General features: G+C 47.8%; 1 protein-coding gene across 38 annotated transcripts in view; it reads right to left on the bottom strand.

Annotated features, from left to right (window-relative positions):
* Positions 1-18,971, bottom strand: part of CLASP2 (cytoplasmic linker associated protein 2) — a 1,832,463-nt gene that overhangs the window by 921,299 nt on the left and 892,193 nt on the right. For all 38 annotated transcript variants that reach the window (XM_085607571.1, XM_085607579.1, XM_085607573.1 and 35 more), the window contains one exon: positions 14,708-14,778. In XM_085607571.1, coding sequence (XP_085463697.1) covers positions 14,708-14,778 — 71 coding nt within the window. The remainder of the gene's footprint in view (positions 1-14,707; positions 14,779-18,971) is intronic.

Raw genomic sequence — 18,971 nt, 5'->3', positions numbered from 1 at the left:
CAGTAATGTTTAGTGAAAGTGTGCGGTGTGGACGATGTAGCTGCTTTGCAGATATCATCTAATGGGATGTTCCCTAGAAAAGCCACAGAAGCCCTTATCTTTCGTGTATTCGTGTAGAGTGGGCTTTAGGGGGAACAGATAGCGTTCGTTTTGCTTTGTGGTAGCAAATCTGTATGCATTTTACAATCCACCTAGCTATACCTGATTTTGAGATGGCGTTGCCCTGGTGTGGTGGAGAGAAAGAGACAAACAGTTGTTTGGTCTTTCTGAAAGGTTGTGTTCTCTGGATATAGTAAAGTAAGGCCCGTTTAACATCTAGCGTGTGTAGAGCACTTTCTGGAACAGTTTGAGGTTGCAAGAAAAATACCGGTAATTCTACCGATTGGTTTAGATGGAAGGGGGAAATGACTTTGGGTAGGAATTTTGGGTTGGTACGGAGGACAACCTTGTTCTGGTGCATTTGGAGAAAAGGTTCTTGTATAGTAAGTGCTTGTATCTCACTGACCCTTCTAAGGGAAGTGATGGCTACAAGAAAAGCTGTTTTCCATGTGAGAAATTGTAGTTCGCATTGATGCAAAGGTTCGACGGGCGGTCCCATTAGCCTTGTGAGAACTATATTTAAGTTCCACACAGGTGAGGGTGGTACTCTGGGGGGAATTATCCGTTTGAGGCCTTCCATGAAGGCTTTAATGGCAGGCACTCTGAAAAGTGATAGGTGCTGTCTGTTCTGTAGGTAAGCGGCAATTGCTGCGAGGTGTAGCCGAATGGATGTATATGCTAGGTTACACCTTTGTAGATGGAGCAAGTAGCATATGATGTGCTGTATAGATACGTCTAGAGGGTTGATTGTGTTGTTATGGCAATAAACAACAAATCTTTCCCACTTTGCAGCGTAGCAGGCTCTCGTGGTAGGGCGTCTAGCTTCTCTGATGACGTTCATACAGTCAGGGGAAAGGTTAAGGTATCCGAATTCTAGGATCTCAGGAGCCAGATCGCAAGGTTGAGCTGAGCTGGGTCCGGGTGTCTGATCTCTCCATGGTTCTGGGTTAGGGGGGATGGTGAGAGGTGTAGCTTTTGGTGTGGTACTACCGAGAGTTCCAGCAGCGAGGTGTACCACGGTTGTCTGGCCCACGTTGGAGCTACTAGGATCAGTGTGAGGGAGTGCTGTTGTAGCTTTCGCACCACTAATGCAATTAGTGGGAGAGGTGGAAAGGCGTACGCAAATTTGCCTGACCAGTTCATCCATATCGCATTGCCTTTGGACAATGGGTGTGGGTATCTGGCGGCGAAGCTTGGGCATTTTTTGTTTTCGTGGGTGGCGAATAGGTCTATCTGTGGATGCCCCAACATCTAAAAGAACGGGTGAAGAACCTGTGGGTGAAGTTCCCAATTGTAGATCTGCTGCATCTGTCTGCTGAGCAGATCTACCATGGTGTTTTGGACTCCTGGGACATGTTGGGCTAGGAGAAAGATTTTGTGTGGAATTGCCCATCTCCATATGCTCTGTGCTAGTTGAGAGAGCTGTGGAGTGTGTGTGCCGCCTTGTTTTTTAATGTAGTACATGGCCGTCATGTTGTCTGTGCGAATAAGGACTGCCTTGCCTAAAACCTGTGTCTGAAAGGATTTTAGGGCTAGAAAGATTGCCAGTAACTCCAGATGGTTGATATGGAGTAACTTTTGTTGCGGCGTCCATGTGCCCTGCACTGTGAGGTGTAATAGATGAGCTCCCCAGCCGGAGAGCGATGCGTCTGTTAGGATTATTTGTGGAACCGGGTCCAGGAACGGTCGACCTTTGGAAAGGTTTGTGGTGTTCCACCACTGCAGAGAGCGATGGGTGCGACCGTCTACCAACACCAGATCTGTCAGTTGCCCCTGGGCCTGGTTCCATTGGCGCGCTAAGCACTCTTGGAGTGGACGCATCTGGAGTCTTGCATGAGGCACTATGAAAATGCAAGAGGCCAACATCCCTATCAGTTGCATAAACACTCTTGCTGGGAGAGATTGTTGAGGTATAAATCTTTGACGTAAAGCCTGAATGCTTGCAATCCTGGCAGGATTGGGGTAGGCTATGGCTTTTGAGGTGTCTATGGTGGCACCGAGGTATTGCTTTGTGTGGGATGGTATTAGCTGGGACTTTTGGTGGTTCACCGTGAAGCCTAGCTGGTGAAGTAGTTGGATTGTAGTGGCGGTGTGATGTACACATTGGTTGTAGGACGTGGCTTTTATTAGCCAGTCGTCCAAATATGTGAAGACGTGAATGTGCTGTCTTCTGAGGTGTGCCGCCACTACCGCTAGGCACTTGGTGAATATCCTTGGCGCTGTTGTGACCCCGAATGGGAGCACCTTGAACTGGTAGTGTTGCCCGTCCACTACAAATCTGAGGTACTTTCTGTGAGCATGGTGTACCGGAATGTGAAAGTATGCGTCTTTCAAGTCCCGTGTGGTGAGAAAGTCGTTCTGGGAGAGGAGCGGAAGTACCTGCTGAAGTGTTACCATGTGAAAATGGTCCGAATGTATGTATGTGTTTAGAGGCCGGAGATCTAGAATAGGTCGTAGAGTCTCGTCTCTTTTTGGTATCAGAAAATATAGGGAGTAGACCCCTAAATTTTGCTGATTGGCGGGGACTTGTTCTATTGCATGTTTTTGTAGGAGGAAGATTACCTCCTGTTTTAGTAATGTGGAATGTTCTTGTGACATTGGGCGTTGCCTGGGTGGAATGTTTGGGGGGTAGATGTCAATTCTAGGCAGTACCCTGAGCGAATAATTTGGGTCACCCATCTGTCTGAGGTGATGGTCTCCCAGACCTGAAGGAAATTTTGTAGCCTGCCCCCGACCGGAGTGGGATGGTCTGGAGGGAGCGGGGGAAGTCATTGGGTAGGCAGTGTTGCAGAGCGGGTGGTATTTGCCTATGCCTTTATTGTTATTGCCCCTATAGCCGCCTCTTTGATAACCCCTTGTGAAGGTGGATTGAGCAGGGGATTTGTAGGAAGTGGACGCGCTATCTGAGGAGTAGCCTCTAGCCCTACCCCTAAAGGAAGAGCGGCAAAAGAAGCGCCTAGGGGGGTGTGACTGCAGGGCTCCCATAGATTGACGTATCCGTGTCCTTCTTCATTTTCTCGAGGGCCTCATCTACCTTTGGGCCAAATAGATGTTCTTGGTCAAAGGGATGATTTAAGATGGAGGCCTGTTCCTCAGGTTTAAAGCCTGAAACTCTCAGCCAAGCATGGCGACGGAGGAGGACGCTAGTGTTAATGGCCCTAGAGGCTGTGTCTGCTGCGTCTAAGGCACAGCGTATAGAGGTGTTAGTTATAGTCTTACCCTCTTGAATTAATTCATTGGCCCGATTTTTGTATTTTTCTGGGAGATGGTGCATGATGGTTTCTAATTCATCATAATGCGCTCTATCTTATCTGGCCAATACCGCTTGAGTGTTGGCGATACGCCATATATTGGCTGCCTGTGACGCAGTGCGCTTCCTGACGCGTCCAGTAGCTTTGACTCTTTATCAGGTGGTGGTGCTTCGCCTGATGCCTGGGAGTTTGACCTCTTCCTCGCAGTGGAAACCACTAGGGAATCTAGTGGCGCTGGCCCTTTGGTATAGGCAGGATCTGTGGGGGCAGCTTTGTACTTTTTCTCTATGCTTGGGTTAATGACCCTAGCCCTGACTGGGTCTTTAAAAACCTCTGGAGCATGTTTTATTACCCCCTTGAGCATAGGTAGTATGGAGGTAGAGCTATGTGCGGTATCAAAGGTGTCGAGGAGGAAATCCTCCACTACCGGGTCAGTGTGTAGCTCTACCCCGTGATAATGTGCCGCCCTCTGAAGTAGGTGGTGAATACCTAATGAGTCTTCCAGTGGAGATGGCCTGGACGGGTAAAGGTCATCTTGTGGGACGTCTGGAATGTCTGGATTATTATAATTGTCCCATGGGTCTGGGGATTCTGTAGGGGTGGGGTCTTGTGGCACATCCCCTGGATCGTAATATGGGTCCCCCTGATCATCATCGTCTGGAGACGGGGTCGGGGAGCGATGAGACGGGGGTGGAGAAGGCGGAGGGGGCAGAGGTGGAGAGGGTGGAGGAGGTGGGGAAGGCACTCTGAAAGGGGAGGTAGCAGTCTTTCCTCTTTGGAGGTGGAGGCGGAGCCAGTTTGTCCAAATGTCTCTTTTTAGAAGAGAGTGCCAAATGTCCAGTTTTTGGATCCTTGGTAAGTGTCTTTTGCAAGGGATCCGGTGTAAACAGTTCCTGTGACAATGTTTGTTCCCTCGGCGCCGAAGGTTTTGGGGCCGATGACTTTTTAGGCATGTCCGTGCCGTGCTTTTTGGGAACCTCCGATTTCTTGGTCGGTGCCGAGGTGGGCTTCGGCGAGGAAGTGTCGGTGCCGAGGGCCTTATGGGGTTTGGTCGGTACCGAAAGGCTGGGTTTCGACACCGAGGACTTTGGTGCGGAGCTCGGTGTCGAGGTAGAGGCCGGTCTCTTTTTCGGTGCCGAAGTGTGTTTCTCGGCACCGCTGGCAGGCTGGCTCGAGCCCGAGCCGCCGGAAGGCTTATTTGGCTTCTTCACCGGGCCCGAAGGTGGGGTGTTTGAAGCAGTGTCTCTGGTCTTGCCTAGGCCCGGAGGCGAAGGCATGACCGAAGCCTTTTTGGGTGTCGGCGCGGGTGTGGGAGGGGGTATAGTACTCACGACCCTCTGCGCGGGGGTGATGTCCTCCACATCAGAGTCGTCGGCTTCGGAAGCACTGACGAGGTCCTCTTCGGTGTGCCGCTGTCCCGGAGCTTCGACGTCGTCCCCGAAGACGTCGACTGGAACGGAGGTCGAGGAGTGCGCCATGTTTCGTCTGGCCCTTCGATCTCGAATAGTCTTTTTCGATCTGAAAGACTTGCAGGCGAGACAATCTCGAGCCTCGTGTTCAGGGGAGAGGCAGAGGTTGCACACCTCATGAAGATCGGTGTGGGGGAATTTGGACCCATATCGAGGGCACTTCTTGAATGGAGTTCTTTCCATCAGCCGGGACCGGAGCTTGGATAGGCCCGAAGGCCGCCGTCGACGACGACTGGAATCGAAGATGTGTCAAAGAGAAGGTGATTGAGGAGATCTGGATTTGAACAGTACCGCGATGAGCGAGGATTCCGCTTCGATCGTTGAACTGGAAATGTTCGGAACCGGAGCGCGAAGTATTACATCCGAGCCCGATGGCGGAAAAAAACAATCTGAGGATGGAGCCGAAGCCCATGCGCAATACGATCCAAGGGAGGAGTCACCGACCTCGTGACTTCCAAAGACTTTCCAAGAGGAAAAACAAACTGCAAACATCCGGGCCCAACACCAGATGGCGATCTATGCAAAAGTGTGTAGATCTGCAGCTCATATGCCTCGAACATATAGATATAGATATATTTTTTGACATAAGGGGTAGTTTCCTTTGGGATGTCCCCCACTGCGGTAGGGGACATGGGCAACTACCCAGGTCTCCCTAGATCTCTTTTAAATTATTTCTGTAAAGGTCACCAATGGTGAAGTATGCAACGGAGTGGTGGACCACAAAGTTAAGGGTTTAACCAGTTTTTTAGAATAAACATGGAATATCAAGGAACTGATCAAAAATTCAGTTGTTCGAAAAGGCAGTGCTCATGGTGGTCGCGAAAAATTATCACGTTAACCTTATTTGCATAAACCTGCTATTTTACCATAAGAAATTTAGAAAATAATATAACTGCCATGGCTCTGGAGAGACAAGGAGTAAGGCTGTTGGATTGAAATTTCTGAATAGCAGGAAAGGGAGTGATGGGATGTTGATAGTAAAAGGATAAGTGATCCAGGCAACCACAATGAAACAGGTCAAGGTGCGATTCTGCAGATTTGAGTGTGGATGCGCTACTTTCTGATGAGAGCGAGAGAAGATCGATATGTGGCTAAAGCTCATTTCAAATTAATGAACAAGTAACTTACCTTTGGTAACGCTCTTTCTGGTGACTATCCAACTGAAGATTCCTCAGCTAGTGAATCTCCCCAAACGCCAGACTGGATCCAGAGAAATTCTTTTGGCAATTGCATTGCACATCGGCAAGTGGCATCGTTTGACTCTGCATCAGATCAATCTCACCGCAGAGGTGATATTGTGCTGCCATGTAATCAACACCTTCGCACGCTGACATCAGTTTCTTTCTGTTATCTGTCCTTACCGCTGGACAAGGCACCTTAGTAATCATATTGTTCCAGTGTGCAGACCTCTAAAATAGAATCTTATTAGCATGAACTACAAGAGTCCATTCTACAGAACCTGGAGGATGGTGGGTTGTGTGAAGAATCAGCTGTTAGAGTACCAGAAAAGCATTACTAATGATAAGTAATTTGTTCTTCTGTTGGATAAATATTACCACAGATTCATTTTGTGAATAGATACCAATGCAATTCCAACAAAGGTGGTGGGTCTGTGGAATGACTCAGACAAGAAAATCATGCAGGAAAGGCAAAATACCCCACCCGCCGGACCTGGCTATCCAGGCAGTAATGCTTGGTTAATGTGTGATATGATTTCCATGTAGTAGCCTGGTACACAACAAATTCTGATGGCCACGTACCAGCCTGGTACATATCAAAGAGTGGAACACCGAGCACAGGCACAGTTGTAGCACCTTTAGCTCTGGTAGAATGTGTGCGTACGCCTTCAAAGGCTGTTCCTTGGACAGTCAGTAGCATATTTTGATACACAGGATAATCCATCTAGAGAATGGTTCTCTTCTGCACATTTTTCTCTTGAGCTGATCATCCACCGATGGTCTTTGGTATGATCAAAGTAAAAGCTCAAAGCTCTCTTTAGGTCTAGGCAATAGAGTCTCTCTTCTTCTTTAGATGCATGAGGCAGAGTGATGAAAGCTGGGAGGGTAACGGACTGGTCTATACGGAAAGGCGTTACAAATTTCGGGAGTAGTGTCACTTAAGTCCTGAGAACTAGCTTGTCCGGTAAGAAGGTAGTATACGGTTCCTCTACAGAAAGAGCCTGTAGGTCATTCACGTGATGCACTGAAGCTATCGCTATGAGGAACGCCATCCTCAAGGGGAACAGTCAAAGATGGTAGCTGAGGACTGGAACAAATGGTGTGCACTTGAGAAAAGTGAGAACCAGATTGAGATCCCATTGAGGCATCACAAATGACATTAGCGAAAACATATAGGCCAGTTCTTTTACAAAGCGCATCAAAACAGGTGGTTTGAATAAAGATGGCTGATCGGTTAAATGTAAAAAAAAGGCTGAAAGAGCAATAAATTACCTTTAACTTTTCGCACAGCAAGATCTTGCTAGGCTATGGATAAACATAAAAGTAATATGTCAGACAACTGTGCCAGTAACGGTTGGATATTTTAGGAAGACTAATACATTTCTCTAAGAATCCAGCAGAGGGGCAAACGTTGTGATGCCTGGCTGCCAATATAACATTCACTGTTGCAGAAGGAAAATCAAAAGCCTTCAACTGTCGCCAATCAATCTTCAAGCACTGAGGTATAGGTTGTGCAGGCTCGGGTGCAGGACCCTGCACTGCTGTGACAGGAGGTTCTCCCGAAGAGGCAGCCAAAATGGAGGGCAGATACACAAGTTACTTACTTGTGTAACGATATATCTGTAAGAGACATTAGTTAGTGATAGATTACTTGCCTTAGAATATCCCCAGGCATCAGACTGGATCCAGAAAGGTTTTCATCAGCAGTACCCCTGCGCGTCTGTAGGTGTCGTCATGGGCTCCACGTACGTCTCTGGCGTCTTAGTCGCCGAAGCTACTTAGACGCGCCCACGTGCGCTGACGTCAGTTCTGTACACTACTTTCCGCGCCAGGAATGCAGAGCCATACAAGATACTGATCACTGGTGCATTGAAACTAGGACCCTGAAAGGGATGACCTCAACCCTAGAAATCAGTTCGCAGAACGGGGAGGTTGGGTGGGGCGGTAAGGAATTTACCAAAAATGAATGTCTCTTACAGATCTATTGTTACACAAGTAAGTAACTTGTGCATCTGAAAGAGACACGTTAGTGATAGATTACTTACCTTAGAATAGATACCCCAGTAATACCAACCCCGGTGGTGGGTCTGCGAACTATGATCACACCAGAAAGTCACAGAGAACAGAACGGCCAAAGAAGCCGTCTCTCCGGACTTGACCATCAGGGCAATAATGCTTAGTAAAAGTGTGCATCGAGGCCCACGTGGCTGCCTGACAGATGTCTTGCAGGGGGACACCACATCCCAATGCAGAAGTAGCCGTTGTCGCCCTGGTAGAATGGGCGCGAAACCCCACCGGAGGTTCCTTTTTTGCCAGAAAATAACAGGTTTTGATACACAATACGACCCAGCGGGAGGTAGTCCTCTTGTGTACAACCCGGCCTTTCTTGGCGCCCACGTAGCCCACAAAGAGATGGTCATCCACCCGGAACTGTTGTGTGCGATTTAAGTAAAATGAAAGCGCACGTTTTGGGTCCAGACGGTGGAGCCTCTCTTCCTCTCTGGAAGGGTGCAGAGGCGGAAAGAAAGTTGGCAAGGTGATAGTTTGCCCAATGTGAAAAGCAGTGACAACTTTTGGCAAGAAGGAAGGACGAGTGCGAAGCACAACCTTGTCCGGATGGACAGACAGAAAAGGAGGCTTACAGGAAAGCGCCTGGAGCTCACTCACGCGCCTAGCGGAGGTGATGGCAACAAGGAAAGCAGTCTTCAAAGTTAGTAGACGAAGAGGACAGTTGTGAAGCGGCTCAAAGGAAGCGCACATCAAATAAGTAAGAACCAGATTCAAGTCCCACTGCGGCATCACAAACGGAATAGGAGGGAAAAGGTGAGTAATGCCTTTGAGAAATCTATTGACAACAGGGGACTTGAAAAGAGAGGGCTGATCAGGGAGCATGAGAAAGGCCGAGATTGCAGAAAGGTAGCCCTTGATAGTGCCCATAGCAGAGCCCTGCGGGGCCAGAGAAAGAAGGAACAAAAGGACCTCTGAAAGAGGGACAGAAAGGGGGTCCACAGTCTTTGCTGTGCACCATGCCACAAATTTGTTCCACCTGCAGGCAAATACCGATTTTGTGGAGGACGCCTGGCTGCAAGAATGACATCACAGACTTCAGGAGGCAAGTCAAATGGAATCAACTGTCGCCGCTCAATCTCTATGCATGTAGGTGGAGGCTGGGCAGGTTCGGGTGGAGGACCGTCCCCTGCTGCTGCGACAGAAGATCCTCCCGAAGAGGAAGTCGAATCGGGGGGTCCATGCTCATACTGATTAGCTCAGGATACCAAACTCTTCGAGCCCCGTCGGGGGCCATGAGAATGACTTGGGCCCGGTCGCGCCTGATCTTCTTCAGCACTCAGGGTAGAAGTGGTATAGGTGGAAAGGCGTACAATAGACCGCAGCTCCACTCGCGACGAAAAGCGACGCCGAGCGAGTGCCACCTTGGAAATTCCAACGCGCAGAACCGCTGACATTGCACGTTCTCTTCGGTGGCGAACAGAGCTAACCAAGGCTCCACACTGTTGAAAGAGACCTTGCACCACCTCCGAAGACGTCATTCGTGATCCATCATGCACCGACGGCTGAGTTCGTCCACCCTGACGTTCAAGGAACCTGCCAGGTGTTGAACCGTCAAGGAAATGCCTTGAAGTTCCAGCCATGTCCAGAGGCGCAGAGCCTCCTGACATAGGGTCCACGACCCCACCCCGCCTTGTTTGTTGCAATACCACATGGCGGTGGTGTTGTCTGTGAACACCTGCACCACTTTCCCATTGACAGAGGGAAGAAAGGCCTTGAGTGCATGAAGGATCGCCCGAAGCTTCAGAAGGCTGATATGGAGCTGGGACTCCACCGGAGACCAGAGGCCTCTGATCTCCACTTCTCCCATGTGGCCGCCCAATCCCAGGTGGGACGCATATGCCATCTGGCATGGTTGGTGAGGGGGATGCAGGAGGCCATGAGGCCCAGCAGCCTCAAGGTCGTTCTGACCGAAACCCGGGACAAGGGCTGAAAGATCGAAATCATAGCCCAAATATCCCAGACTCGCTCTTCTGGAGGATAGACCCAAAAACTGTGCCGTGTCCAGAACCGCTCCGATGAAGACGAGCCTCTGAGAGGGAATCAGGTGTGACTTCGGCACGTTGATGGAGAACCCCAGCAAATGCAGGAGGTCGGCCGTAGTCTGGAGGTGGGAGACGACTGTTTGGGGCGAGCCCACCTTCAACAACCAGTTGTCAAGATAGGGGGAGACTGAAACAGATGAGCTGCGACCACCGCCATCACTTTCGAGGGGCGCTGGTAAGGCCAAAAGGGAGCACGGTGAACTGAAAGAGCACGTGGCCTACCGTGAACCGCAGGTAACGCCGGTGGGCTGGCAAGACGGGGATACGAAAATAAGCATTCTACAAGTCCAACGCTACCATCCAGTCTTGCGGGACTAGGGCAGACAAGACCTGAGCAAGTGTGAGCATCTTGAACTTCTCCTTCCGGAGGAAGCGATTGACGTTCCGAAGTTCTAAGATAGGACGCAAGCCCTTGTCCTTCTTTGGAACCAGGAAGTAGTGGGAGTAACAACCACGACCTACTTCTGGTGTCAGAACGCGCTCTATGGCCCCTTTGGCCGTACTGTGGTGGCATGGCTGGAGAGGTAGTCTCGAAGGGGAGGGAGTAGCCCCTTCGGACAAGCTGCAGAACCCACCTGTCTGATGTGATGGTGCACCAGTGGTGAAGATGATGGCGAATCCTGACACGCACTGGCGTCTGGTGGGCCTAAAACATCGGACTAGGAAGGTTTGGAGGCAGTGGCTGCAGGGGGGATTGTGGACTGACCTGCACGCTGGCCTCATGACCCGCCTCTGCGGGTCCGCGGCTGCGCTGAGACTGTTGCTGCGCAGGCCTGTGGCTCTGAAACGAACTTGCCTGGGCGCCCCTTCCTTGGCCACGAAAGGATCGAAAAGCAGAAGCGGAAGGAGTGGGTGTAACTAAAAGGCCTAAGGACTTGGCCGTAGCCAGTGAGTCCTTAAAACGTTTCAACGCGCAATCTGCTTTATGGCCGAACAGGTGAGAGCCATCAAAGGGCATGTCCATAAATGTGTTCTGGACAGCCCCAGAAAAGCCAGTCGTCCGCAGCCAGGCGTGACGGCGTAGCACCACTGTCGTTTAAATCGCTCTGCCCAGCGAGTCACCAGTGTCAAGACCACACCGGATGGTGAACTTGGCTGCGTCTCTCCCCCCAGTAATAGCTTGGTAAAGTATTGCCCAACCTCCACCGGACACTGTGGCAGCACTTGCGCAACCGTATTACACACAGGATGAGAGTAACAGCCCAAGAGACATGCGGTGTTCACAGACCGCAGGCCCGAACTAGTGAAAGAAAATATCTTCTTCCCACACTGCTCCAGTTTCTTGGATTCCCTGTCCGGAGGTGCGGAAGGGAATGCACTTGGTGACGCAGAGGCTTGGACAACCAAGGTGACAGGGTGGGGAGTTGGGAGAGGAAAACGGGGTCGCCCGGGCCGGGCGATGGCGCCGGGCCACGTTCTTGTCCACAGGAGTCCCTGTGTTGGGCCTGGACCAGGTGCCCAAAAGAACGTCCGAGAGTGCATCATTAAAGGGCAGCAGCGGCTCCGTAGAAGCAGAAGCTGGCCGAAGCACCTCTGTCAGGAGGTTAGTCCTGACGGACACAGTAGGGAGCTCGAGGTGGGAAGCCTCGGCTGACCTACGCAACACCATAGAATATGAACCACCCACCTCCGTAGCCACGGTAGAAAGAGACAGTGCACCAGGTTCCGGACCATAATCCTGCATCCCCCGGATCCTCATCCCAGTCCAGGCCTAACTCGCATTGAGTTGCGAGAGGGTCCTCAGACCCCTCCCAGTCCTCCCCGTCCTCCACAGCCTGCTGAACAGGTGGAACATATGGACGTCGGTGGATATAGGGATAGATGTTCCCAAAAGGTGTCAGAATCGGCGTCGGTAGACACCTTTCTGGCACCTGCTCCACGCCGGGGAGAGCGTAGGCCGGGGCTGCGGCCAGCGCCGTCGACATCAATGCCAGTGGAGGTCGTACAGGGCCAACCGGCATGGATGGGGATCCAGGCTTGGATCCACGGGGGTCCTTCGGCGTCGAGGCCGGCACTGTCGATGACGTCGGGATGGCGATGTCAAAGAACGAAGACCCCCAGCCAGGCCCACAGGGCCCGAAGGCGCACCAGCGTGGCCGGACGGTCCGAAGACACGTGCCATGGCTGACCGCAACTCCTGCAGCTGGGCCGGAGTCGCGGATGGACCTGGAAAGGATGGGTAGGCCATCGGCAACTGCGTAGGCTTTGCCAGAGCCGCATGGTCAGCGCCACCTGCACCCTTAGCCGCGACCGGCTAGGGGAAGGCGAAGAGCGACGAGGCTTGTTCGCTAACAGCGACTAGGCTTCTTCGCCTTCTTGTGCTTCACCTTACCTGACTCCGAGTGCGAAGACTTCGAATGATGGTGATGGCTCCACTGCCGGTCCCTCAAACTCCCACGGGACCGGGACCTTGAACGAAACGGAGCCAAATCCCGGGCATCCAGCAACTTTCGGGACCGCTCCCGCAAAGTTTTCGGAGCCATGGCCCGGCAGTGGGAGCACGACCCGGAGTCATGGTCGCGCGTCAGGAAGTAGAGACACTCAAGGTGCGGGTTTGTCACCGACATTGTGCGGGAAAAGGCCACGCAGGACTTAATACCGGGCATCCCTATGCACCTGTAGAGTGATATATACTTGAAAACAGAAACAAAAAGTCCTAAAAACTCAGTAAAAAAATGACTGGGGGTACCGCTCTCTTCGGATCTGCGCTTGCTGGCGCAGAAAAAGAAAGAACTGACGTCAGCACGTGTGGGTGCGTCTAAGTAGCTCCAGTGATGTGATCTCGGCGACTACCACGCCAGCGACGTACGTGGAGCCGTACGACGATGCCTACCGACTCGCAGGGGTACTACTGACGAAAAACTTTCCGGATCCAGTCTGACGCCTAAGGATATTCTAAGGTAAGGAATCTATCACTAACGTGTCTCTTTCAGATACTCAAGGCCAGAAGTTGTGGGTACCACAATCTTCTGGCCCAATCTGATGCCACTAAGATGACTTAGGCAAGGAAGGGGGTCTGCCGCGGGACTAACTGCGGCCCAGCAGCCACAATGCAGATATTTTGCAGTCTCCTCCAACACCTGGATGAAATCCAACATGTTTCCTTTGTGCTAAACCTACTGAGACTTCAAAATCCACTGCACACTCGCCTGTGCCACCTGACATGGCCTTCAAACAGGATGGAGAAGGCCAAGAAGCCTCAGGGCTTCTCTCATGGATACCTAGCTGAGGTTTGAAACATCAGGATCACAGACCAAACAACAACAGCATACACTCTCCAAAGGTCTAGATTTGCTGTGGCTATGCCAATGAACCCTGGAATTCGAGTTTCATTGGTATCAGGGTCAGGATCATTTCCAAGGTCGGAGACTGAGTTTGCGCCTTAGGAATACTGTGGAGTGGCAGAACCAGAGGGAGTAATTTTCAACTTCTTATGTTTCTTCTTTCTAGAAACTTCAAGAGGGACCGGGCCTTTTAGTGGTGTTCCTTGACATACAATTTGACCCCGTACTCTCGGAAGGACTTCGGATTCATACAAATGCATTTTTTACACAAGCCAAGTCGTGCGAGGAGCCCAAACACCAGATGGGGGGGTCCATCACTTAAATTGTGTTGAGGCAAACCTAAAGGTTTGAACCCTGTTAATTTTGGTCAAGACTTGCCCCTTGCATACTAGAAACAGTGAAAGTATTGTCTGTCAAGCCTGACAGAATTCAATGAAGATAGCTCCGGTTCCTCATAGGAAGGCACAGAAAAAAGGAACTGGCAACAGCTTGTGGAGGTGGAAATCATGTGGGGGCCCGGATTACACATCTGGGGCATGTCCAATGCAGAACCTCACAACACCACTTGCTGATGTGTGAGGGGATTGCTGAAGAAAATTATCTGGATCCAGTCTCGCATCTGGGGGTATGCACACAAGGTGAGAAATCTGCAGATGTGGTTGTTCAGTTATTATAGCATTCTGTAACAGAGATCAGGGAATATAGAAGGTATAAATTACATCATGGGTGTCCTGGTAGCCATCTGAGGACCAGTCAATGGAGGTTGCATTTGCTTTTCTTTTGGTATGGCAATAAACTCATCAAGCAGCAAAACTAATTCATAGAGAATGAATCTGCCCTTAAGAAATGTCTTAAAAACTGTCTTTTTTTCTTATCCGATGACTTAAGTAAATGGCTGACTGAATGACTTTTAGCTCTGAATTTGATCCTTGGTACATGGATGCAAATGGTTCAACTTTCTTGTAGATGTTAGTAAATCATCTGGTATCTGAGGCAGCGCCAGGATGCTCTGCATAGAGTGACAGTGTGCTTTATAAGTACGTAATCATTCAGTCATATTAGCTATTATTTTTTTTTTTTTAAAGCACAAACATGTTAAAGCTTCAAAAACAATATTATGATTCAACAGCAGGGTGTACAATATTATTGCAAATACACTTTCCTTTTTTTTTTTCTTTCACTCAGTGTTGTCAGACTAATCACAAGTACCCTTACGGTACAACAATGTAAAGAAATAAAAACTAGCAGCCTAATAATTAGAATGGCATAAACAGCAACAGGTAAAAAAACATTATGCTTGAAGATGATACCTACCTGCGCACCGCAACTGATTTTGAGGAACAGTTACTCGTTATTAAGGGAATGAGTCTGGGAACATGTGAATGCTGAAAACAACAAAAAAACATGATGTAGGGAAAAACAATGCATAGGAAATTATTTCTGTTAAGCAATGTGGCAGCATTACTACTATAGACAATTATGACTCTTCCCCCTTTTTACCATATTCACTTTAAGCTTATGTTATCTATTGAGCAATGGCAAATAACAAAAACATTACAAGTACAATATTAATGTCTTTTTTCACATAGGATAATGCTATGTGTATGAGGAAAATGCTACCAATAAACACATGTAATTACCCTTTGAAGTAGTCCTCTCAAGCACTAAGGACCTTTCTCTTTAGGATTTACCACTAATTAACACCCCCTAATAAAAATTCCCTATCAAAGGTAAAGACAGGAGAAATGGTTGATCGAGCTTGGGCTTAAATATCTAACAACAGTGATGTTAACATTGGAATCTTTTTCAAGTTGCTCCCTAAAATGTTCAAGTCCTAAATGGCCATTTTATGTTTTTTTAATTTAAAATATAAAAAAAGGCTTTTCTTAGTGTTTTACATTTACAAGTGAAATAATAAAACCATAATCCATGCCATTGCCCTTTAATTTATATCCCTCTATTACGGAAAGCATTTTGCAGAATATGTTTCATCGTTCACCAGTTTTGAGTATTACCCTATGTGGCACTGTACCAAAAGGGTGTTTTAAAGTGTACAGATACGACTTATTAAAGAGATGAAGTATCTTTATGATGCTGGTTAGTGGTCTGCTCTCAAAGTCTGTAAGAGGCTTCCTGGTTTCAACAAACTCTTTGTTAACGCCATCCATCAAGTAAGCTATCAAATGCACTGGAGTCAGAAACTCTTACTTTGTCTGTGATACTGCTACCACTAATTAAACAAATTGTTTGCTGGAGCTGGTAATCAGGTGTCAAACAGTTGAAAATTTCCGGAAAACTGGAAAAGTCAGTCATAAATTCCTAGTTCCTCTGTGACATTGATAATTTATTTTCTAGTGTTATAAATCATTAACATTCTATTCTGTCGAGATTCAAACCTCATCCTTTCTAAGCTCCAATAGGACTGCTTGTGAATGCTACACTAGTGGGTACACCCCACATAATGCTCAAGATATCTCCTGAATTGTTAGCTTTGCACAGGCACGTCACTTATGCAACACATTTTCTTGTTATCACATTTCCAGGCACCAATCTTATCAAGAAATATGTTTTGTGTGTACACCACCAGTGTTAGATTTTCATTCTGACTTTTTTTTTAGGTTTGTCCTTTCAGAATTCTTTGATATGCACCTCCAGCAATGGGACTGGTTACATCAATATCCTTATATGCCACTTCTTTACGTAGGTCTACCATGTTTGCATCCCTTAGGTAATGTTTGTCTTTATAAAGGTAGTCTGTCATGCTCATTGATGCTGTGTGTATTTTGTCTACTTTCCAAAATGTGGAGGTTTTCCTAACTGCTGGTATTTTGTTAGATGTGCAGATGACATACAACATGAACAAGAAGCAATTTTATCATTCTGTCACCGCAGTCTTTTCTGCATGAGTCAACATTTTTTAATTGCCATTTCCACCATGTTGGATGACAGAGCTGTCTGATCTTTAATGCATTGGAATGCCATAAACTAATAGTGTGTGAAGCTTTACATATTTTCTCTGTTTTGATTATGTAATGTAAGGAGGTACCATATGACATTCCATACAATGGTGGTTTGGCCTATGTGGACCGTATTTTCCGATAATTCCTTTTGTGACCATGCACAGAAGAATCTTAATTGCATTATCTACTGTTCATTGCCTCAATATCCCAAATATTCTCATTTCATAAATTGCTTTGATTGTTTCTTGGATATATTTTCCTACGGCGTGAAACTTGGCATGAGATTTGATATATTTTCCAGGAACAGCTTGCACTACACCTGAAACAAATACATCAATGTAGGCAGTGCTTGCCTGTTGGCACTGTGCAGGCTCCATAAGGGGCATGTGGAAGCCCATGGAGACGAACGTGCCCGGGTGAAGACTGAGCCCATCAGCACGAGTCTGCTGCCGTACAAGGCTGGGCTCCTTTGCTTTGCCTTAACTTCTCTCCGGTAATAATGGTGAAACAAAATTTGCCTTGGTCCGCCCAAATGAGTTAAAACATAAAACAACTATTGAAGGTTTTCTGAATCGTGCTCTGGGGTGATTTCAAAAGAGATTGAAACAGCAGACAGATGTTTATCTTTGTCTCATAAAGTACCTATTTCTACCCAGGCCTAATTGTACGCCCCCTTGCACTTAATATGATTACAGTGGAAGCTCAAATGCCTGATTTACCTAATCCCAATGTATCTATTGATCCTTGCCTTACTTCAAAACCTGTGAGCACTCACTCACTACCCGAGGCACCTACTTCCAATTCTGGGCCCGCACCCAAATGCTAGAAAAAGCCTTGGAAGGCAAAGAGCAGGAAGCCCCTGGATCCTCAGTTATCTAATGAGGTTTTGTCTTTGCTGTCATCATGTGACCTAAAATTTTTAACGGATAGGTTATATGTCAAATTGAAATCACTTTTGGTTGAGAGCATTCAACCTCTGTACGAACGCTTGGGTGGTATTGACTCTCTCCTTGAAAAATTAGCTGGTTATGGCCCAGAAGGAGTACCTATACATATACCATTAACTATACCTGCTGTTGCTGTTCAATCTGTGCGGAATACCTCCTTACCAGCTAGTGATTCCGTTTGGGCCATACCGGGAGGCATTTCAATAATTTGCCGTGATTTGGTGGATCAGTGCCCAAGAGGAGAATCTACTATAAGGGAGGGTTCTTCACTTGAGGCAATTGCTTCCCCTAAAGCTGATTCAGCTGTTCACCTCCCCCTGACCGTGTGCCCTTTTGTAATTGTTTTTTTTAGCCTGGAGGGCAGTAGAATCGAAGGAGCAGTTAAAGAATTAAGTGCTCCACTGGCTGAAACGCTATGTCAATTTTAATAATTATTGTTATGTTATGGTGCGAAAGTCAGCTTGTATTGGCCGCTACATAAGGAATATAATAGTGACTGTGTTATCGTTAATTTCCTAAATCCTCACCAGACCGCTTGTTTGTTAGATCCAGCTGACCTCCTGTCCTAGTCTCAGATCAAACTTGTACCACTGGGTTATTTTTACCAGCATCTGACATCGGTACCAAATAGCTACTGTAGTCCCCTCCTGTATTCACACTACTAGGGAGCCTCTGGCTATGGAGAAGCCTATAACTCGGATGCATACTTCTAATTGTTTCAACACTCTTGTGGATTCTATGGACAATGACTGACAGTCATGGGCCTTTTGAAGAGAAAGGGGAAGGTTGAGTTCTATTTATGAGAGCCCTACTTTGCCAACTCCCTCCGCTCTCAAATTAATTACCTGAAATATAGCTGGGTTGAGTTCTAAATTGAATATGGAACTTTGGGCTAACTTTATTCAACAGTATGATGTGGTTCTTTTGCAAGAGGTGTCGATGCTTTCCAAGGTTCTTTTCGATGGTTATATATGCTTTCGTAATCCTGCAATCCCCTCACCTGACCTGCGGGTACGGCATATGCAGGTCTCACCATTTGGATTAAGACTACTCTTAATTGTTCAATTACTCCTATACATGTGTCTTGCAACGAGATTCAGGCTTAATATCTCCGTTGGTCTGAAAGTTTAGGTTTTCTTGGATCAATTTTTGTGATGAATTTTCTAATAGGACCAATTTGAACTATGGTTTGCTGTTTGATTTTGTTACTGACATAAGCACTGAGCACTTCACTACGGGACAGCTCTTGAATGTACTGTTGGCGGGGGATTTTAATTCGATATTGAAAACCTCAATTTATGACATATGTTTTTAATCCCTTTAACTAGGACTCTAGGGGAAGAGATCACATGTAGGGATGTAAGGGGGAAGCAGTTGTTTAATCATTTTCTGCCATTTAATCTGTGCAATGATGTGTAATTTATTGCCTTAGGGTACCCGGGGGTTCCCACTTTTATCAGCAGAGGCAGTAGTACAACGAATGACTATATTTTTGCCTCTAAGGAATTGGTGAACAACATGTGGAAGGCTGCTGCTAATCCACAGACATATGGTGATCACAACCTTCTTGAGGTTACATTATATATCCCAGTGCACTGTGCGAACATTAAGCCAGGGGGAATTACTGAGCTCACCACTAAAAACAGAGGACGCAGACTTGTCTGGATAAGC

This window comes from Triturus cristatus, chromosome 5_2 (assembly GCF_964204655.1).
Source record: "Triturus cristatus chromosome 5_2, aTriCri1.1, whole genome shotgun sequence".
NCBI lineage: Eukaryota > Metazoa > Chordata > Amphibia > Caudata > Salamandridae > Triturus > Triturus cristatus.
This window is presented reverse-complemented; position numbering and strand designations above follow the sequence as displayed.